The following is a 23,461-nucleotide window of genomic DNA, read 5'->3' as shown; positions in this document are numbered from 1 at the left end:
CTCTAGTCTTTGTCTTTGTAGCACATTGGTGGGATTCGTTTTGCAACCATTTTCCTCAACTGTAAAAATTTGCAGTTAGAGTTCTCAACTAATCTTGCAAAGCTTCTGGGTATGAGCGTAATTGGTCTATTTTTGAATGGATTCACACAAAGAAGAGAAATTGTTTGGAACAAAAATGATTAAATGATCTTGTCTTCGTGCAATACAACCTTTGACTAAGGCGCGACAAGTTGTTGAACAAAAGCCATGATATAGATTCCATTGTGTTGGATGATATTGATCCAACTTCAGAATGGCTAGACGAGACTCAACCAATTGAGCTTGATCCTGATTTTGATATTGATGCCATGGAGTTGGGGGTGTTGATCCCAATGCAGATTTGGTAGTTGAACCAATAGTTGAAGGAAGCGAACCACCAAGACCAAGCATGGCACATGGTATTGGTGAGGGAAGCAGTAGTCCTACAGCTTGACCAACTCATGCTTCTAGATCTGCTAGGCCTAATACTACTATTGAGTCTGGAGAGGAGTTTGAGGAGTCCTCAAACTTTGAGCCAGATGATGTTTATGTAGCTCCTGCCGATGATCCCTTGTCTAGTAGTGGTGATGAGTTTGATGAGTGATCATGTTGATCAATGATTTGTAGTAAGCTAGTGGCCTAGTAGCTTGAGTTTTAGCATTGTTTTTGGACTCTAGAAGCCATCTAGAGCCTCTTTGGTTATGTATTTTGTTGATGATATCATTGATATGTATTGCGCTCGTTGTCATTTTGATATATGCACCCTTACATGGTATATAGATGATAAGACTTTACATATTTTGTCTCTAATTGTTTGGAATCTTAAAATAAGTTTTTTTCATTAAAAAAATAATTATTTTATGTATTTTTTCGATTCTGGTTTATTGAATTTGGTTCGGTCCAATTTGATCCAGTTCTGGTTTGAATCATGGTTAAATAGGCAATCGGTTTGATACCTGGTTCTGGTTTTTAAAACCATGCAAAATACACATCCTAGTGCAATGTTGTTGAGAGAAAACCTATGAAAATGCAAATTGGATTTTTGATATTCCAGTTGTAATGGGTTGAATGCTTCTCCTCCAAAGGCTTCCAAAGCTGGAATGCTACCTCCTAAACCATGTGTAGCTCTAGATCCTCCACACCTACATGATCCCTTCTCAACCCAAGCATCCTCAAGCTTAGTACAAGCCTCCATGAAAGAAACCAGGTGTCCTAATGCTGTCTAGGGCTCAGTGCCCTCCTCCAAGATGCCCAACATTCCTCCTCCAAAGTGAGTTGTCCTCTCATGCAAGCAACCAACCTCCATGTGCATGTTGCATGAAGAAGTCACCAAATTATTTAGGTCTCCAATGCTTCCAAGGAAGTGAGCCATGTAAGCATCAAGATAAGGTCTAGCAATTCACAAGCAAGCTAACTCCAATGTGTATCTCCATCATGGTACAAACAAGGATAGTCAGCACACCATGCACCCCACATCACATGAAGCACCCCAGGCATGGATTAAACATTTTCAGAGAAACCCCAAATTCTAACAGTTGCTTTGGGGAAAAGCAATTCAATAAGGGGGCACTATTATGGTATGTCAGAGTATGCAATATTTCTAGCTTAAAAGAAACACTTTTATCATGCTCGGTACTGAAGAAATTAAGTTTGAATGGTCAGTTTGGCATACATGGGTGAGGTGTTGATTATGGGTGATACATATGCTTGATGGCAGCCTTAGGATATGATGGTTTTGTTAGAATTTGCCACCTAACTAGGCCCACCTACCCCTTAGTTGAAAGTATATTTTATATTTTGTGGATAAGTTTTGTTGACTGTGTCTGTGGTTTTGGGCCTTTGTTTGGAGCGGACCATGGATTTTGTGTTGGTGGTTTCTTATGTCCCTTTGCCTCTTTAGGGGCATGTGCAATGAGCATGGTAGTATAGGTTCTCGGGTGTTGAAGGGATTGCTTAGGAGACTAAGTTGTGCCAAAAGCAATGTCCATACCTTCTTAAGAAAGTTTTTCTTATTGTTGACACTAATTACTATTTCTGTTATATCTTAATTATATTTGTGCTGTTCAGATTGTGGATTTGCAGATTTACTCTGCTGCATTTAGTGACTATATAATTGTTGAGATTCTTTCAACTAAGCTGAATTTTCTCTGTTATTTCAGTAAAAGATCAAATCAAATTTCAAATCTTGCTCATAACATTCTTCATGAAAAATTGTTATTATAGGTTCAAAATAATAAAGATTCTAATTTTCTATTACTAGTTTATTTTCATTACGGAGCTTTCTCACTTTTGATGATGATTATGACAGTTAGAATCATGCATCTTAAAACTTTCCTGTGTAATTAAATGTACTACACTTTTCATGATGCATGTTGTCATTGTCATCTTGATTCAATGGTAACTAAGTTGCATGAAACTTGGAAATGGGTATGCTTCTGAAACAAGGAAGGGAACAGAAATTTGATCACCCAAAATCTGAAAATATGGGGAATGACAAACTTTTAAGAAATATAGAAAATTATTAGGAAAAGTAAAACTTATAAGCATATTCAACAAATCTCAGTTTAATCAAAAGACAAGGATGCATAAATCTACTCTACCACAATTGCTATCTTAACTGCATGCCAAATACCTCACATAAAACTGATTCATTGCTTTTAGTAGGTGACTTCTAGCTTGATCATTTTCAAGAATTACAGATAGTCATACTAGGTATGAAATTTTCAACACAAAATTGAATCAACGTAACACAGGAGCCATCAACAACATTTATAGACCTTAGACATGCAACTAATGCCATATATGACTTTTGGAACATCTAGAATTCATGAAATCACTTAGACCAGAATCTGTGCATGGCTGTAAAACCAGATCCAGTTCATTTTCAATGAGCCCAGATGACAAGAAAAAGGAACAACATAATTATTTAAATACTACAAGGAGTTACATTGCTCATATGAAGGCCAAAACCACCCCTTCTTTGCTTCTCTGAATTGAGAAACCCCATTCACGAGGGGGATCAAACACCTCATTGTTGTTCCTTGTAAATTGAGTCAAATAAATGGCTATTTCCTCAGAGATAAATGTACATCTGTTTTGGGTTGTAGATGCCCCAATATTCCCCCCACCAGGTCAGAAATGGCCCCGAAACCTTTCCAATGGTTCTAGGTAACAAAACGAGGGGGCAAAGGCTTCCTGCAACATACATTGGTGAGGTTGATGTACCCTTTGTTGAAAAGTAGTGAGTGAAGGTCTTCTTGACTTGTGCCTTAGTCAAGAAAGACCATGAGTTGTTCTTCTTTAGCATGCATGAGTCCCTGTAAATTAAGATGAGTTCATGAAGCAGTTTGACTTATGCGCAAGAGTGAGAGGCTCAGTTTGTTGTCTACTATTGCGAGTTAGAATTGGGAAAAGACAAGTGAAGAGTCTCAAATTCTAAATTGAGATTAGACGAGTTACACAAGTCAATTAGACTTAATTAACTCATCAATCACAAGTTTGACTTCCAAAAAATAAACTTGCCAGATTTAAATAATGCAAATTGCTTATAAGGAGGACGAAGGCACATCATTGTAACATTATTATTGAGCGTGAGTTTGTGTGAAGGAGCTTGTGAGAGAAAGAGCTTGCTAAGGAGAAGTGTTAATTTTAGGTATGTTCTATGCTTAGAGCAATTTATTTCAATTTTCACAGTTAGCTCAATATCTCTTCCAGATTAGCAATCACATCAGCATTAAAGTAAACTGTAGATAGAACATAAACATAAATCGCAGAAGACAAGCCAAGACAAGAGGACACAAGATGTGGCGCTAGCCAAGGACAAACCCCAATGTGGGGAAACCCTTGATCAATTCTTCTTATATGTTCTTCAATAGTTCAGTAGAGAGAGAGAGATAGTACATATACATCAGAAGTCAACACTTTGACTTGACAAGATAAGAACATAGATCTTCTCTAAGAAGATGTCTCATGAGGTAACTGATATGGACTCATGTGATTCCATCACCCTATCACAGTGCTGCACCATGTTGCACCATCATACCATGTCCATCATAGAGCTGCACCATGCTGCATCACTGCTGAGCTGTACCTCATCATGCTGTACCCATCTTGCTGCTCTTCATCTTCATGCTGCACACATCATGCTGCTGCACCATATCATCATGCTGCACCTCCTTGTGCTGCATCTTCAAACTGTACCTTACTGTGCCTATCATGCTGCATCCCCTTGTGCTGCATCTTGATACACTTATGCTGCACCTTGATACACTTGTGCTGCACACCCTGATACACTGCCCATAACAACTCTTGCTATGGTGCTATGGCCTGCGGCCTAGCACATAGCAACAAACGTATCACAGATAGTGTCCAATCATTATTAACGCAGCAACATTTAGTCTATAGAAATGTCAACTCTTGAACATGCTGTAATGCTGCAATTCAGGGACTGATTAGGGTACTGACCACAGTCCCTAACAACCCATCTAAGCTGGCCCAGAATTGCTCTTAATGACTGTGGTTGTCCTCCAATGAGTTGCTGCCCTCCACGCTGCATCATAACAGTCCTCCTTGATATAGTAGACCTCCCAAATCGTCCCACTAATGAACTGCTGTAACCTTCTCTTTTCCTGTGGCTAGGGCAGTCATGAGACTGCATATAAGGAACCATTCAGATCCCTTCTCACAGTAGTCTAAGGGCACATGAAACCCTCCACAAATGCAGCCTAGAATAGTGTTAAGGTGACTGCGTTCAGCCATGTATAGACTGCGTCTAGGGCATGTTTAACCCTTCCTTAGATATGCAGTTAAGGCTCCTTTAAGTCTTCCTCATGTCTGCGGATTAGGGCTGCCTTGCTGCGTGTAGAAGTTCCCCTAAACAGTGGGTAGATCTCCCTTCTTTGTTGTGGATTAGGGCCTCCACTTGGCTGCGTATAGGGCTCCTTCTTTGCTGTGCATTAGGGCCTCCTTTAGACAGCTATTAGGGCTCCTTTTGGCTGCGTATTAGGGCCTCCTTTAGACAGCTGTTAGGGCTCCTTTTGGCTGCGTATTTGAGCTTCCTTTGACTGTGGCTAGGGCTGCATTCTTCAACTGCGTCTAGGGCACATAGAACCATTTATTCATTGCGTCTAGGGCTTCTCCCTCTTGACCTCTCTAGCCACTAAACTCAAACGAGTGGAGAGAGATATTTAGGAGAAGTGAGTGTGTAAATGACTTGAAGACCTCCTCCTTTTATAGTAAAACGTGGAGCACAAGAGGGGGCAGATTAGTTGCTGGCCGACCTTGACGAATTGTCCCATAACACAAATAAAATCATATCTCCATGAATACTTATCGGAATCAGATGATCTTTAGATCAATCCTACACCTCTTGAAGAGAGGAGTCCAAGAAAAATATCAGTGGTCATTAATAAGATGACCCACATGGAGTTTGGCCCTAGTTGCCAATTTTAACAAGAAGCTTGTGCTCAAATTGGTAGAAGGCAATTTCCTTGGGATTTGCGCTAGGATTTAGGAAGGAAGGCAATTTCCTTGGGATTTGCGCTAGGATTTAGGAAGAAATTCCTAAATAATAGGAGCTCCCTATGTGTAAGGATTTAGGAGGAATGTGCTAGGAAATAGGGTCTCCAGAAGTACGCAAGGAAATAGGGAAGCAAGATCAGGGTTCTTGCAAAGTGTTTCAAGCTTAGGATAGGCAGGGAGAACAATATTGTTTTCTATTGAAACATGATTGTTTTGTAAGAGATATATTGCTCAAATTTCTATCAATAAAATTCTCAAACAAGCAGAGGGTTTTCCCAATTGTGACCCTTAGAAAAATATTGTGTTTTTGCTATCACGTGACTATGTTTATTTCTGTTCTTATTCTGCTGCAAACAAGTAGAGAAATTATGTGTCTTAATAAAAAGAAACTAGTTTTCAGATTGTTCATTAGAGCAGTTGCAAAATTTCAAGGAAATTCTACATGGTATTAGAGCAAAGAACAATATATATACCAGCACAAAGATCAATTTGTTATCAGCACAAATCACTCAAGAGGGCTAGCGCTAGATTGTGAAGGAGAGCTCTCTGGGTAAGCAGGTTGGCGTACCAAGGATTGAGAGCAGATCACTGTTTAGAGGGAGCTCGAACTTCATCTCTTGGAAAGGGAGGATCATGATAGTTTTGGAAGATAATGGGGTGAGAGACTTTATCAAGCAGGTGATAGCACCACCTCAAGATCCCCAACAATTGGCCCAGCGTAATAAGAATGATATCAAGGCAAGGAGCATTATTCTAGAAAGGGTCAAAGATCATATAGTTCCTCACATTCATGAGAATAAGATAACATATGAGATGTATCAAGCCATCTTACAATTATATCAGAGTACCAGTGATACTAGGAAGCTTGCTCTTAAGGAGAAGCTAAGGAGTTTCCAGATGAAACAAGGAGAGCCCATTGCCACATATCTTACGAGGTTCACTCAGGTTTGAGATGAGCTAGGTGGTGCGAGTGTCATTGTATCTGATTATGACCTTATGAGTTTTGCCTTACTTGGACTTCACAAGTCTTGGTATAGCTTCTAGGATGTTGTTAGTGGGAGAGAGAACTTTCGTAGTTGGGAAAGGTTATGGACTGATTGCATACAACTAGAGGTTTGAAGAGGGACCAGAGAAGGGAGATCAATAAATGACGAGGGAAATTTTGCTCTTGTAGGAAAATCCAAGGGCAAGAAAGGCATAGGGAAGGGCAAGTCCAATCAGAAGGGCAACAAGAAGAAGAAGGATTTGAGCAAGATCAAGTGCGTCTATTGCCATGAGTTTGGGTGCTAAGCTACTAAGTGTCCAAAGCGAAAGAAGGGATCTGATAAGGATCATGTTGCTGCATCAATTGAGGTAGATGGGTTTGCTTCTCATTTTGAGAAAGACTTCTCATTGATAGCTTGCATGGCAAGCTCAGTAGGTAGAAACACAAGGTATATTGATTCTGGTGCATCGTTCCATATGGCCGGGAACAGGGAGTATTTCAACCAGCTAGAGGAGAAGGACTTGGAGGTTCATATTGAGCTAGGAGATAATGGCAAGTATGCTACCAAGGGAGTTGGTAATGTCAGCTTTGAGAGGGAGTTTGGGAGCTCTCTCCATTTCAGAGATGTTCTCTATGTTCCAGGGCTGAAGAAGAACCCGGTTTCAATAGCATCCCTTGAGGACAATGGATATGTTGTCATCTTCAACAGAGGTAAGGCGTACCTCAAGCACCTAGCTTCTAGATTAGTAAAGCAGATAGGTGTGAGGATGAGGAACCTGTACAAGTTGCAGGTAGAGACTTGCGCAACCTTGAGAAACAAGGCAAATGGTGAGCAGAGTAGAGATATTGGAGAACTTTGGCACAGAGTCACAGACGCATGGGACATTTACATCATGGGGCATTGAAGATTCTTCAATAGATATCCACAGGATTACCAACATGCAAATTTGACAAGAATGGAGTGTGTAAGGGATGCACGCTTGGCAAGTATGCCAAGACTTCTTTTCAGGGACGAGACAACAGGGCCAAAGGTATTTTGCAGTTGGTGCATTCAGATGTATGTGAACCCTTTTCTTCTCCTTCTCTTATGAGACACATATATTATGTTACTTTCATTGATGATTATTTTTGTAAAACTTGGATATTCTTTATGAAGAAGAAAGATGAGGTTTTAACCAAGTTCTTGGAGTTTAAGGCCTTGGTAGAAAACCAGATAGGGAAGAATATCAAGTAAGAAGTGACAATGGGGGAGAATATGTCTCCAATGCCTTCAAGGAGTTGTGTGCGAAAGAGGGCATTAGGAGGGAGCTTATTGCACCCCATAACGCTCAGCAGAATGGGGTGGCTGAGAGGAAGAACCCTAGATTGTTGGAGTGGCCAAGGCTATGTTGCATGATCAGAGACTGCCTATGTTCTTGTGGGTAGAGGGATGCAACATTGGGGTATTTCTGCAGAACAGGAGTCCACACAGGGTTCTTGGATGAGTTACACTAAAGGAGACTTTCATAGGCAAGAAGCTTGATATTTCACACTTCCATATCTTTGGCACAAAAGTTTATTGCTATGTGTTCAAAGATAGTAGGAAGAAGTTGGAGCCCACAACAGAAAAGGGTATTTTGGTGGGATACAATGAGACAACTCAGGCATACAAGGTGTATCTACCAGGACACAAGAAAACAATACTCAAGCGAGATGTGAGGTTCGAGGACAGAGCTATGAGGGAGTTCCTAGAATGAGAGAAGATAACACTACCTCAGATGGAGGAGCTACTCACTCTTAAGGAGGAGCCTTAGGCAAGATCACAAACAAAGTTTCAAACAAGTGGCAAGAGGGCCACACAATAGGATGCTAAAGAGGATGATGAGAAGAAGAGATTAGTACAAGAGCAGGAAGCTACTCATTTGGAGACTCCTGGCACAGGAAAGAAGAGAGACAAGTGGGAAAACATGTTGATTCAGGAGGCCCAAGAGTATATTGAAGCTCCTAGAACCATGTTCAAGCAGAGCAAGCAGCCATAGAGGTCCACAGGTTATATGGCACTGATGACAAAGTTAGTGGACACTGAGTCTTCTTCTTACAAGGAGGCAACTTCTCAACAGGTTTTGTAGGATGCCATGGTGGAGGAATATTCCTCCATCATGAAGAACGATGTTTGGGAGATTGTGCCACGACCCAAGGGAATATTAGTAGTAGGATTGAGATGGGTGTACAAGGTGAAGCATGGAGTAGATGGGAGTGTGGAGAAGTAAAAGGCCACGTTTGTGGTCAAGAGCTTCTTACGAATTGAGGGCATAAACTATGCTTAGACTTTTTCCCTAGTAGCACGGTATTCATCCATCAGGACTATTCTGGCACTTGCAACACAGATGGGGTGGAAAATCCACCAAATGGACATAAAGACGACATTCCTCAATGAAGTGGTTGAGGAGGAGATTTATATGGAGCAACCAGAGGGGTTTGACCAGTTCAGCGGAGACACACATGTGTGCAGCTGAAGAGAGCTCTTTATGGGCTTAGGCAGGCTCCGAGAGCATGGTACACTCGTATTGACAACTACCTTTGAGGATTGGGCTTCACTAAGAGTGAGGTGGATGCCAATCTTTACTACATCATGGTTGGAGGGCTTCCGCCCATTCTAGTGCTCTATGTTGACGACTTTATATGTTGAAAATGCAACAAGATGATGGAACTTAGTGGAAAGGAGTCGCCTTCACTAAGTGGGCCCGCAGGCTATTTTGGCGCAAAGTCTATTTTTAGACATATGGATCATGGTCTATGAGTTGCAGGATGCTATTTGTGGATGATTGGTCATGTTGGTAAAAAATAGATGGACTTCTATTTTTAGACATATGGGCAGTTTCTATTTTTAGACTGCCAGGCTAAAAATAGAAAAGTCGAATATTATTAGCTCATAATAATATTTGGACTATAAACATTATCTTATCCTCTTGGAGCACTTCAGTTTGAGCTACAGATGTGGCACATGCAGCTGTCAGAAGGAAATACGCTTTTCTTATGGGTCAGTTGAGCTATTGCATGATGGACTTCAGTTAGAACTCAAGTGATTGAGTTTGGTGGAGTTGATTGAGGAGTTGATGGAGTTGTGTTCAGTTTGACTTGGTTAAACTAGTTGTATTTAGTCTAACTGCAGAATACACTAGTGATGAGTGATGTGAATTAATTGTTAATTAATTCACTAATTATTAACTCATAAAGCAACTAAAGAATACATCAGTTAACTCAGTGCATGGACAGTTCAGTGGAGACAGGTGTTAGAGGTTGAGATTGCTATCAATTGTGACTATAGTTGTGCTTGAGATCTTGCACAATCAATGGGATTGAGTAATGCCAATGAGGATTGCGTGGTTCAGCCAAGGAAATACGAGTTTGCTTTAGCCATTCATCATTATTCTCTTGCAGGATTGCACAGTGGAGGCAGGCAAGCAGTGGAGGAGATTTGAACCTGTGATTGATTCAGATTTGAGCTAGTTTGTGTGTAACAGGTGGAGATAGTACTGAGTACTTGTGAGGAGTATTGTACTATGTATTGTTACATGTTCTCAATCATTATAATATACAGATAGTGTGGGGTTTTCAGCTGTATGCTTTCCTCGGGTTACATACTGTGTTAATGTGCGCATGCGATTGATGTTTCATTGTTGTTAATGCTGCTAAATTGATGATCAACGTAGAGGAGGTTATGTATAATGCATGTATTCCGCAATAGTGTATAATCGGGATAATCTCTGTGAATAAGTGTCATATTATTCAAAATTTCTACATGGTATCAGAGCTGTTGATCATCAGATCTACTATTCCGAAAGTGTTTACATTTATTTCTTCAGGCAGAGTCTGTAATCGGGCCAGGTAGCCTCTGGATTCATCCTTCCTTTGGAAGGTGAGATATCTGGTAAAAGCCTATACAGTCAATCTCTGTACGAGAAATACTTTGTTCTCACGAATTTTAGATCAGAAGTGGTTGAGTTTTGAGCTGGTGGAATTCGAATTTGCAGCAGTGTTTTCTTGGTGTCAACGTTGCAATGTCTTTCAACGGATTGCGATTGGAGTATGCTCTTGAGGGCAGCTCGAACTATATTGCATGGAAAGACAGGATGGAGGCGGTGTTAGATGACAATGGGCTGAAGGAGTTCATAGAGGCTGAGGTCCCAAAGCCTACTGACGCTGCTCACGTTGAGGTTTGGCAAAAGAAGACAGCAAAGTGTCGAAGGATTCTGTTGGAGGGCGTGAAGGATCACATTGTATCCAGCCTGCATGGAAAGGCTTCTCCATACTTGATGTGGAAAGTGTTGACAGATCTATTCCAAAGCAAGAGCGACCAGAGGAAGTTGGCGCTCAAGGATAAACTCAGAAACATTAAGTGTGAGAGTGGAGACAGTATGCCTAGGTATCTCACGAAGTTCACCCAGTGCCGGGATGAGTTGGGAAGTGTGGGGGTGACTGTTGATGATGAGGACTTGGTGAGCTTGGCTCTCCTTGGTCTTCCGAAGAGTTGGCATTCCTATCAGGACTCTGTCAATGGTCGGGAGAAATTGCCAGGATGGGAGAGACTTTGGTCGGATCTTGTGCAGGAGGAGATCAGACGGAGCACCAGAGACAATTCTTCATGCATGCATGATGAGGAGAACTGTGCCTTAGCGAGTAAGGCGAAGAAGGGGAAGGAGAAGGTTTCTCTTTCCGAATCCAGTTCTTCCAATGATGGGAAGAAGGTTGACAAATCGAAAGTGCAATGCTTTCGTTGTCATGAGGTGGGCCATTATGCTGCAAATTGTCCACGGAGGAAATCCAAGAAGGGATCCGGGGAAGGATCTGAAGGTGAGGCACTTGCTTCACAGTTTGAGTTGGATTTCACACTCTTTGCATGCATGGTTTCATCCATGGTGGGAAGTGGTTGGTTTCTTGACAGTGGAGCTTCTTTCCACATGACCGGTGACAAGAGTTTGTTCAGTACTTTGGAGGAGAAAGATCTCCAGATACTCATAGCGATGGGTAATGATGAGAAGTATAGTGTCTCAGGTGTAGGCACGGTTATTTTTCAGAGGGAGCATGGAGCTCGCCTTACCTTGACCGATGTCAAGTATGTACCAGGACTGAAGAGAAACTTGGTGTCGATCGCGATGCTGGAAGACAGAGGCTATGATGTAGTCTTCAGTAAGGGAAAGGTTTTCCTTAGACACATCATCACTAGACAGGTGAAGCAGATTGGTTCATGGGTCAAGAACCTGTATGCTCTTGAGGTTCAAGATGCATGCAAAGCCTTGAGCAGCGAGGCAACTGATGGAGACTTGGTGGTTGAGAGGGAGCGTATATTACCTCTCAACATGCAGAGCCAGAAGAAGTCTCAGACAATTGTGGAGGAGTCATGATTGGTGCAGCAACTTCAGGAGGTTGTGGAGCAGCCACAACAAGGGAAGCTGAGAGGAGATCGAGTAGAGACATCTACTCATGCAGAGACCTCCAGTAGGGGGAAACTTCGAGCCAGGTGGGCAGAGGGATCGCATGCAGCCATACCTCCAGGTAGGAGGTGGGGTGATGTGGATTGATCGTCCCAAGGAGGAGGGGCAGGATCCTTGAGGTACCCAACCTCTTGGATGAGACCTTGCTACGGGAGCCTCGATGTGGAGTAGCAGGAACTGACTGATTGGGTAGAGATAGATGCGGATGGAATAGCAGAGAGAGCGACAGTGCAGGTAATCCCAGGACAACGCATAGCTAGCAGGCTGCAGCAATGCGAGAGGCACAAGTGTTTTGCACAGTGCTAGGTGGCACAGAGAGGTGTGCAATGGTGCGAGATGCATGGAGATGTTGCAATAGCGCAAATGTCAGAGAGGGAGCACTTGTCAGCAGCAGGTAGAGCTTCAGCATCAGAGTATGTTCCTAGCCCAACAGAGTGGTCAGTTGGGAGTGTTTTTGTTCCAAGTGTTGTTGGAGCAAGTGGACTGGGCAAATGTGTTGCATGCAGAACGTTCCAGAGTTGCAGGATAGGGGTTGTAGATAATCCATATCTTGTTGAGAGGGAGTGTTGAAAATGCAACAAGATGATGGAACTTAGTGGAAAGGAGTCGCCTTCACTAAGTGGGCCCGCAGGCTATTTTTGGCGCAAAGTCTATTTTTAGACATATGGATCATGGTCTATGAGTTGCAGGATGCTATTTGTGGATGATTGGTCATGTTGGTAAAAATAGATGGACTTCTATTTTTAGACATATGGGCAGTTTCTATTTTTAGACTGCCAGGCTAAAAATAGAACAGTCGAATATTATTAGCTCATAATAATATTTGGACTATAAACATTATCTTATCCTCTTGGAGCACTTCAGTTTGAGCTACAGATGTGGCACATGCAGCTGTCAGAAGGAAATACGCTTTTCTTATGGGTCAGTTGAGCTATTGCATGATGGACTTCAATTAGAACTCAAGTGATTGAGTTTGGTGGAGTTGATTGAGGAGTTGATGGAGTTGTGTTCAGTTTGACTTGGTTAAACTAGTTGTATTTAGTCTAACTGCAAAATACACTAGTGATGAGTGATGTGAATTAATTGTTAATTAATTCACTAATTATTAACTCATAAAGCAACTAAAGAATACATCAGTTAACTCAGTGCATGGACAGTTCAGTGGAGACAGGTGTTAGAGGTTGAGATTGCTATCAGTTGTGACTATAGTTGTGCATGAGATCTTGCACAATCAATGGGATTGAGTAATGCCAATGAGGATTGCGTGGTTCAGCCAAGGAAATACGAGTTTGCTTCAGCGATTCATCATTATTTTCTTGCAGGATTGCGCAGTGGAGGCAGGCAAGCAGTGGAGGAGATTTGAACCTGTGATTGATTCAGATCTGAGCTAGTTTGTGTGTAACAGGTGGAGATAGACTGAGTACTTGTGAGGAGTATTGTACTATGTATTATTACATGTTCTCAATCATTATAATATACAGATAGTGTGGGGTTTTCAGCTGTATGCTTTCCCTGGGTTACATACTGTGTTAATGTGCGCATGCGATTGATGTTTCATTGTTTTTAATGCTGCTAAATTGATGATCAACGTAGAGGATGTTATGTATTATGCATGTATTCCGCAATAGTGTATAATCGGGATAATCTCTGTGAATAAGTGTCATATTATTCGAAATTTCTACATTATATTGATTGAAGCAAACAGCTTGATCCAGGATTGAAAGGAGTACCTTGCAAGGGAGTTTGAGATGAAGGATATGGGGCTTATGCACCATTTCCTTGGCTTGGAGGTTTGGCAGGGTGATGGTGAGATCTTCGTGGGACAGGGGAAGTGCACTGCAGAGATTCTCCAGAGATTTCATATGCAAGATTGCAAGTCCATGGCCACATCCCTCGTCACAAACTGGAGGAAGGTGGATGCTAGTGGAATAGAGTGAGTGGATGCTATAGTATATAGGCAACTCATCGGGTCGTTGATGTACTTGGTCAACACACGCCCTGATATTTGTTTTGTAGTCAACTCGCTGAGTTAGTTCATGATGGAACCGACGAGAGTTCACTGGGTTACTGCAAAGCATGTGTTGAAGTATCTTAGAGGCACAGCGAATTATGGATTATGGTACAGGCAAGTTGATGATGTGAGGCTTGAGTGCTTCATAGATGCAAATTGGGTAGGGAGCTCCACAGACAGGAAGAGTACTTCAAGGGGCGTCTTCAACATTGGATCAACAATTGTTCCTTGGTACAATAGGAAGCAGAGATCAATTGCACTCAATTCAACAAAGACCGAGTACATGGCTGCCAGTTTGGCAACATGCAAGGCTATTTGGATCAGGAAGTTACTTGTGGGACTTTTCAGACAAAGGATGGAGCCTACTATGATACATTGTGATAATCAAAGTTGCATCAAGATCTCTGAGAACCTAATGTTTCATGATCGCTCAAAGCATATCGAGATCATGTATCATCATTTTAGAGATTGTGTGCATAAAGGGATAGTGAAGCTACAATACATTATGACGGAGGGGTAGACAATAGATATCTTGACCAAGGCATTGGCAAGAAGTAGTTTTGTTCATTTCAAAGATAAGTTGGGAGTTGTACAAATCCCTTCCTAGCTAAGAGGGAGTGTTGAAAAGTAGCGAGTGAAGGTCTTCTTGACTTGTACCTTAGTCAAGAAAGACCATGAGATGTTCTTCTTTAGCATGTATGAGTCCCTATAAATTAGGACGAGTTCATGAAGCAGTTTGACTTATGCACAGGAGTGGGAGGCTCAGTTTGTTGTCTCCTAGTCCGAGTTAGAATTGGGAAAAAGACAAGTGAAGAGTCTAAAGTTCTAACAAGTTCTAAATTGAGACTAGACGTATTACACAAGTTAGTTAGATTTAGTTAACTCATCAATCACAAGTTTGACTTCCAAAAATAAACTTGCCAGATTTAGCTAATGCGAATTGCTTATACGGAGGACGAAGGCACATCATTGTAACATTATTATTGAGCACGAGTTTGTGCGAAGGAGCTTGTTAGAGGAAGAGCGTGCTAAGGAGAAGCTTGTGTGCAGATTGGTATAAGGCAATTTCCTTGGGATATGAGCTAGGATTTAGGAAGAAATTCCTAAATAATAGGAGCTCCATATGCACAAGGATTTATGAGGAATGTGCTAGGAAATAGGGGCTCCAGAATTGCGCAAGAAAATAGGGAAGCAAGATCAGGGTTCTTCCAAAGTGTTTCAAGCTTAGGACAAGCAGGGAGAACAAGATTGTTTTCTATTGAAACATGATTGTATTGTAAGAGATCTATTGCTCAAATTTCTATTAATAAAATTCTCAAACAAGAAGAGGGTTTTCCCAGTTGGGTTCCCTAGAAAAATATTGTGTTTTTGCTATCGTGTGACTGTGTTTATTTCTGTTGTTATTCCGCTGCAAACAAGTAAATAAATTCTGTATCTTAACGAAAAGAAACTAGTTTTCAAGTTTTTCATTAGAGCAGTTGCAGGATTTCAAGGAAATTCTACACCCTTAAGCAGCTCACCAAGGTTCCCTTCTCACTTTGGTCTAACCCCACTTTAATAGCAGGATTTGGATTAATCCAGGTGCAAGTCCCAAGTGAGTTTGGTATAATAGTTACCTTTCAGATTTGACTCCTATGCTGGAGGAATTCTGCTCTAATGTGGTGCAGCCCCTGGAGGCTTGTTTCTTGAAGCTCTTCCAAGTTCCAATAGAAGAGGATACTTAAGTGTCTGCCTGTAGTGACTTCTTATTACAATATTTGCCCTTGCTATCACTACATACATACTGCTTATTAATCACCAACATTATGAAAATTTCCTCAACTATATGGCGGGGTTTTAATTGCTCGTTTAAGATGGTGTTATCATGCAGCCTTAAGTGTTTTTTGATAATATTTTATTGGTCAGAAAAATACTTTGGTATTTATGTCAAATATTCATTGAAATAAATATTTCATTTTATTGGTCAGAAAAAGGACTTAAGTATTTATTTCAAATATTTGTTGAAATAAATCCTTTACTTGTGCAGATGAAGCGGGAAATTTCTACCATGAAGCTGATCAAGCATCCAAATGTCATACGGTTACATGAGGTAAACTTTGATTCTGGATTCTCTTAGTAATGATTGGAAAACTTGACATTGGCAAAATAAATATGGCAAGCAAATGTATGCTTCATGCTGCGAATATCCCACTGTCTTTTATCAAAAAATTATCAGTTAATGTTGCATCTTGATCCACTCTGTCCATTTGGCATCGTAGTAACGAGTTTCTTTTTCCTTAGCAACATATTATTGGGTGTTAAAACTCTCTTAAGTGAAGTTGGTGCTTATTTTTAATGGATCCACTAGAATATTGCATGAAAATTTAATTTTGCATACACATAATCTTCTGTTTTAAGGCAGACACATGAGAATCCCTTGACTAGTTTGTTAATGTAATGATATGGGTTACCCATTACACTGAAGTAGTTAGACTAATTGATGCTGTCATCATCTGGTTTTCAGGTCATGGCTAGTAAAACAAAGATCTATATTGTACTTGAGTTTGTAACTGGAGGAGAGCTTTTTGATAAGATTGTAAGCAATAAGGACTGCTTACAAATTTTCATTTTAGTTTCTTAATTCAATTTTCAACCTTTGAAAGCTATGATTTTCCTTATATTGTGGCTTGTTTCTTGTTTATTGATTCAATTATCCACCGTTAAAAGCTATGCAGTTCTTTAAATGCTAGCTGCCATCCTGCTTTTAACAAGGATTATGTTGGATTCGTTGTTAGGATTTGTCAGTTAAATGACTAGTGCCCTGGATTTTAAAAGCACATTTCTTTTGGCAAAACAGGTAAGAAATGGAAGATTGAGAGAAGATGAAGCAAGAAGATACTTCCAGCAACTCATCAATGCTGTGGACTACTGCCATAGTAGGGGTGTGTTCCATAGAGACTTGAAGGTAGTATTAAACCTGGGATTGAAATGATGTCCTGTTATTCTCAATTCGTGTTCATTGTATATCCATTTAAATTAGTTTGAAAACCTTGAGTTACTTTGCAAGACCACTGAATATCCTTGGAAATAAATTATATCATGTATACTGTCTGGTTTACGCTACTCATGGATTTTGCAGCCAGAAAATATGCTTCTAGATGCACATGGGAATCTCAAAGTTTCTGATTTTGGCTTAAGTGCCCTGCCTAAGCAAATCAGGGTAAGCATATTGGTAGTAAGGACTCAAAGTGGACCTTTTGGTGTATTTGGCTATTTCTTTCACAATATTGATCTGAACTTCAAGATTTATAGGAGAACACAAAGATATATACTTAACTTTGACTGGGTGATGTTCAGACACTACTTTAAAGTAAATTGTTTATATTTCATACAACAGGCAATTGTTGGGGGTGCTGATTCATTGAATCAGCACAAACGCTAGAGCTTTGTCAGATGAGCTTTTATCATCTATAAGAACCAAGGATTTGGTTTGATGTTGGATCATATGATGCTTTCTTAGCAATGTTGCAAATATCTCCAATTCCTCCAAAAACTTATGTTCTTTTCCAAGTTTCTCAGTTTGCTGTTGTTTTTCAAGCTTTTCCAAGATGTTTGGGCCCAAGTTTATGCTTGCCAGTATTTTTTGATATTTCCCAATGTTTTCTCTGATATTTCCGATAAGTTTCTTTCTGGATCCTCAGCAATATATTCCCCGAAATGATATTTGCAACATTGCAGTTTTTGGTGCTTACTACTTTTTATACATGCTCTCCTTTTATGTTTTGATTGTTCAGATGTGTAATCTGGAGTGAGTGAAAAATGCACTTTGAATTTGTTGCACTTCTTTCATCATTTTAGGGTTAGAATCTTCAGTCATCCGTTGGTTAGACTTAGTTATTGTCCTTCTGAGTTGTTTGTAGCTATGGAGATTACATTACCTGAACCTGTTTAAAAGAAATAGCTTTTCATTTGTAGTATACTATGGTTTATAAATGCAATGGATCATTTGCTGCAGTTTGAAGAGCCAATGTAAAGAGCTAATCTTATTAAAATGATTAATTACAGGAGGATGGACTACTTCACACTACTTGTGGAACACCCAATTATGTCGCTCCTGAGGTATCAATAATCTTTTGTAGTTTAAATCAAGCATAAATAGGGCATTCAGATTAGCATGCTTTCCTGCCTGGCATTTCGTATCAATTAATATTTGTAGTTTTAGTCCGACATAAAATATGGCAATCAGGTTACCATGTTGGCCTGCATGGCAGTTTTATTAGCACCAGACTATAAATTGAAGCGTGTATGCCTTATTTTATGCAGGTAATTCATGATAAAGGTTACAATGGTGCAACTGCAGACTTGTGGTCTTGTGGTGTTATCCTGTTCATTTTGATGGCAGGTTACTTGCCTTTTGAGGACTCAAATATTATGAGACTATATAAAAAAGTGAGAATGCCAGACCAACTCAAAGTTGCATCATTTTGCATTGTTTAATATTTTTGGTACTTGTAATGTAAAAGAAGAGCTCAATGACTGACATGATGGAATCATACTGTAGATTACTAAAGCCGATTTTACCTTTCCTTCATGGTTTTCTTCAAGTGCAAAAAATCTGATTTCAAGAATTTTGGATCCAAACCCAAAGACGGTAAGTGAACTGGTATTTCAGTTGTATTTTGAAATGTTGCAGATATGTTCAACCCGCCCACTCACATTTTCTGTTCATTTCAATCCATCTCATACCTACCAGCCATATAATTTGAAAAGGTTATAAAGTCATTGATTTTTGAACAAGTAACGAAATGGTACATTTATTTTTGTAACAAGATATGGAATAAACTCACAGGCACATTTATATCCTCCATTGGCAGCGTATTACAGTACCCGATATTTTAGAGGATGTATGGTTTAAGAAAGGCTACAAGCCACCCAAGTTTCAAGAAGACATGGATATAAATCTGGATGATGTGGATGCCGTTTTCAATGACTCTGAGGTAAGATCTTGCGTGTGAAATGATATTTGTCAATCTCTTAGTATTCGAGGAACAACCTGTTGACCAAAATTTTTGTACTTCTTATAACCAGGACCATCTTGTAACAGAGAAGAAAGAGACACAGCCCGTGTTAATGAATGCATTTGAACTTATCTCCACGTCACAAGGTCTCAACCTTGGCAATTTGTTTGAGAACAATATGGTATGTTATAGGCAACTATGGTTTATAGTTAGGTGCTAAAATCTTGTTTTCTTGAAATGTAAATACCGGTATTATTGTGCAACAGGAGTCTCCTATTCCGCATTTAGCTTCCGCATGACTTTTCTTTGAAAATTTTGTCTTGTAAATGCATTCCTTGTTTTTTATATAGTATATAAATTATTTTCTTTCCTTTCTTAAGGGACTGGTGTTTAAGAGTAATTGGCAGACTGCATTATTACATCTAGTTTGCACAATTGAACAAGCAAATGACAAAAAATATTCCTTCTAGGAGAATATATACAATCTGTTCGATACTTTTGGCATTATTATAAACACACACAACTTATTCCTTCTAGGAGAAAATACACAATATGTTGTGTACTTTTGGCATTATTATAAACGTACTATGCATGTACTGTGCATCATTTTTGGAGCGCCCATATCATGGCAAGCACAGAAGAAACGTATACAATTACAATATCAAATGAAAAAATTTAGTCTGAGGAGGAAAAAATACTCCCAGTTACAAAAGCACGCGGAATTCAATATAAATAGTGCAGAACTCATGATTGACTTGTAATAAAATTGAATGAACTGCTAACTACAAAAATTGACTTGTTCTCTGATACTCTCTTTTTCTCTCTATATATATAAAGCATGTTCAAGATTCTGGAAAAGAAATATGTAACCAACGTTGTAGAATTTTAAAACTTGCAACTTTTCCTTTCATTAACATTCAGGAACGTATTCATCCAATTGATGTAAATGTGGTGTTGCTGATAGGGTCTTGTTAAGCGAGAAACAAGGTTCACATCCAAACACCCTGCCAAAGAGATAATATCAAAAATTGAAGAAGCTGCCGGACCTCTTGGATTCAGTGTCCAAAAGAGGAATTATAAGGTGGCAATAATCTCACAGACCTTCAATTGCCTGGTTGAGATATAAAACTCTCTAAGACACTCTTTTATGCCAGTTATAGACGTGCCTATCTAGGATCTGTGTCTTGGTTTCGTTCTATTCTCTCTGGTCTGGCTACATTTCTAGGGAATGGTTATTCTTTTCAATTCTGATTTCTATTATTCCACTCGCTCTCAGATGAAGCTGCAAGCTGCCACGACTGGAAGAAAGGGGCACTTATCCGTAGCTACAGAGGTACTAATATGGTTGATAAATATGTACTCGTTGCATTCAAGGACTATGGATATCAATTACAAGTGCTAGACCAGTAAAAATCCTTGCCTCAGCCTTTAAGCTCGAGCTTGTCTTTTTTCAGATATTTGAAGTAGCTCCGTCGCTTTTCATGGTTGAGCTTCGTAAAGCCGGCGGTGACACATTGGAATTTCACAAGGTTACAATGCATTTTTTCCTCATATGCCCCTACTCAAAAGATATTTGAGGGTGTTCTAAAGTCAACTCTTAGTAGATATTTAAATGTGTCTCCTTGGATGGCTTAAACTGTTTAATATTTGATATTGCTTTGAAGTTTCACTTAAGGTGAATGTGGACTTACTGGTTTCTTTATGTGCAGTTCTACAAGAATCTTTCAAGTGGGATAAAGGACATTGTCTGGAAGTCTGAAACGATCATGGAGTAGAATGAATAGATCTAAATTCCCATGAGCTAATTAAATATGGATATTTTACTAACTTCTGGTATTGATTATATTTTTACGCTGATTGCTAGCTATATGGAAACTGATTGATTAGTTTTGATTAGAGGTGCAGTGGACATTTTTGCAGTTTGTGTAGTAACCCCACAAGATATTAATTATTGATGGGAAAACAGATTAATATGGAGTGATGCTATTTCACTACAACTTTTAATATTTTACTGCTGAACAGATTATGAGATAAAGACATTCTATTTTGTAGTTTTAGTCTCTGTTCCAATATTATGGCATGACATATATACATACATTCATATGTGTGTGATAAAATAATTATCAATTCAGTCAGTGTGTAGCCATAGGAAGAAAATCTTCAAGTTGCTATTAAACTCAACAAGGTCAACTGAATGCAGGCCTGAGATCTCTGCTTCTGGCAAGGCTTAATATCGATTCCAAATAAATTTAAGTCAAAGAAACTTGGGTCAGAGTCCATTTCCATAGGGAACTTGAACCAAGGACTGGGATTGTTAGGATATTTTTGGTTACATATATATGTAACTAGCAGTTTATGTGTATATGGAATGTGTAAAGAACTCTTCAGATTGCATTCTTGTATTTTAGAAGTAGAGCTGTTTTCCAATTGTCTTCCTGATTTTAGCAGCAGTGTTGTTTCTATGTTTGTACATTCTTTATAAAAGAAAAGAAAACAACAAGGTGGACTATGATTTGTCCCCAGTGAGAAAAACTTTTTGATTGTAGACTAGTTACTGTGCTTCTTTGCTATAGTTATTCTCTTATTTTGAAAATTCATGTTTACATTGAATATGTTTGCATTGTAGAATCTTGTCCATTTCCCACAGGTTGCTCTCAAGGTGTAACAGTTTATATCAGAGAAGTTGTTGATCTCAAGGGGATCCCTTTGTCGCCAAGCTAAGGACACTCAGTCTGTGGAATCTTGGGTTGTTGAGGTCTTGCTTTGAGATGTTGATTGGAGAGCTAGATAGATTTGATTGTCTAGGTTAAGGGGCTCAAAGTGAACAGTGTCGTGTTGCCACAACAGCACTTTTTGAGGTAGATGGTTTCAGTAAGAGGCTGGGAAGATATCTATGGTAGGACAAACGATATCTAGTCCCCCGGGGATGGAGAAATTCAATGGGACAACTTCAATTTGTGGAAGTTGAAGATGGAATATTTGCTTAATTGAAGGAGAGCATAAGGTAGTTGTCATGAAGGACATGAAGCCCAACCATTGTGAATCAAAAGAATTAGAACAAGAGGAATGAAAAGACCATTTCCTTGATTGGTCTTAATCTGTTGAATTTTGTGTTAATGAATGTGTCCAATGAAGCTACAACAAAGAAGTTTTTGATAACTTTGGCTCATTGTGTGAGGCTAAATTCCTCATGAATTCGATATTTCCTATGAAAAAGTTGTATGCTCTAAATATGAAGGATGGTGATAGGATTACAAATCACCATAATGCCTTCAATGCCTTGTGTTATCATGCAAGGCCATTGGTAACAAAGTAAAGGACAATGAGTGGTGCATAGCCTTGCTCTATAGTCTTCTACATTGTTGAAAGAATCTAATACTTGCCATCAATGGAGCTATAAAGGTAGAGAATATCTTAGCTGAATGAGATCATGTGTTAGTTGCAATAGGAAGAGACAATGAGAAGAACTTGATTCAAAGGCTTTCTTGACTAGGCATCGCTCTAGGGAGTGAAATAATGAGAGATCTGGTGGGAGAAATTCTAGATCTAGAGGAAGATATGTTAGTAAAATTATAGGTGACAAGAATTGATTTATTGTAGGTGCCACCAAAGAGGGCACAAGAAGAGTGTATGCGAGGTTGATCCTTTAAAGGAGAAAGAAGCAAATTCAGAGGAATTGATTAATAGGATTTATTGTTGTGACAACTGCATGTATCTTTCTTTAGTGTGCTGTTTGGTCAATTCAATGTCTTTGAATTGTCAATCATAAATTGTCAACCAGGGTGCATAGACTGATGAAGTATAGGTGCACAATATGTGCTTAGAAGTTATTCATTGGGTCGTTATGTATTTGTTAGGATCTAAACTTAGGATGGATATGGAGGTGGTGTTTGTCAATTATATTAGTGTCGTAATTCTTAAAAATGTTGGCTAAGTTTCTTAGGAGTTAATCTCTATCTAGTTAGTTTGCAGATGATATGAGAGTGATCCTACTTGTATTAGATTATTTTGGGATTTTTGATCCTGAATCTTTATGCCGCAACTTCTAATTCACTAAGTGCTAAAATAAACTTATTCTATCAGCTATGAAGAAACACTGTTTGAACTCAATTGTTTAGGAGAGAACTCTCACTCTTTCAATTTTCGCTCAAACAAAATAATCCAAGCAATATCTATATTATGAATTAAACACACTTCAACTATGCTAGATAATAAGCAAATGAAATAACCATGCTGTACCAGGAATAAAGCAAATTAAATAACAAACTAAACTAGGTGTAATGCAAATGAAAGTACCTATGCAAATAACAACTCGTTGGCGAAATCATTATGCTGCATTTTCACACAAAACAGAGCCTTTGAAGAATGAAAGGAAATCGTATTGCAATTGATTAAAACCTGTCACTGTTTGTAGGGGCCCTCCACATAGCAGTTCATAGCTTCCAATCAACACAAC

At 39.4% G+C, this 23,461-nt stretch overlaps 1 protein-coding gene across 1 annotated transcript in view; it reads left to right on the top strand.

The window, feature by feature from the left end:
- Positions 1–21,062, top strand: part of LOC149228121 (CBL-interacting protein kinase 23-like) — an 82,315-nt gene extending 61,253 nt beyond the window's left edge. Inside the window, exons 2-14 of the mRNA XM_089378050.1 lie at positions 16,035–16,097; positions 16,512–16,583; positions 16,845–16,952; positions 17,127–17,207; positions 18,053–18,106; positions 18,311–18,436; positions 18,549–18,638; positions 18,862–18,984; positions 19,076–19,186; positions 19,970–20,089; positions 20,282–20,338; positions 20,460–20,534; positions 20,715–21,062. Coding sequence (XP_089234176.1) covers positions 16,035–16,097; positions 16,512–16,583; positions 16,845–16,952; positions 17,127–17,207; positions 18,053–18,106; positions 18,311–18,436; positions 18,549–18,638; positions 18,862–18,984; positions 19,076–19,186; positions 19,970–20,089; positions 20,282–20,338; positions 20,460–20,534; positions 20,715–20,780 — 1,146 coding nt within the window. The 3' untranslated portion in view covers positions 20,781–21,062. The remainder of the gene's footprint in view (positions 1–16,034; positions 16,098–16,511; positions 16,584–16,844; positions 16,953–17,126; positions 17,208–18,052; positions 18,107–18,310; positions 18,437–18,548; positions 18,639–18,861; positions 18,985–19,075; positions 19,187–19,969; positions 20,090–20,281; positions 20,339–20,459; positions 20,535–20,714) is intronic.
- Positions 21,063–23,461: the final 2,399 nt, after the last annotated feature.

This window comes from Pinus tabuliformis, chromosome J (assembly GCF_031772625.1).
Source record: "Pinus tabuliformis cultivar Carrire ecotype Pingquan chromosome J, CPIR1, whole genome shotgun sequence".
Taxonomy (NCBI): Eukaryota; Viridiplantae; Streptophyta; class Pinopsida; order Pinales; family Pinaceae; genus Pinus; species Pinus tabuliformis.
The sequence above is the reverse complement of the archived record's forward strand: the minus strand, read 5'-3'. Positions and strand labels throughout refer to the sequence as shown.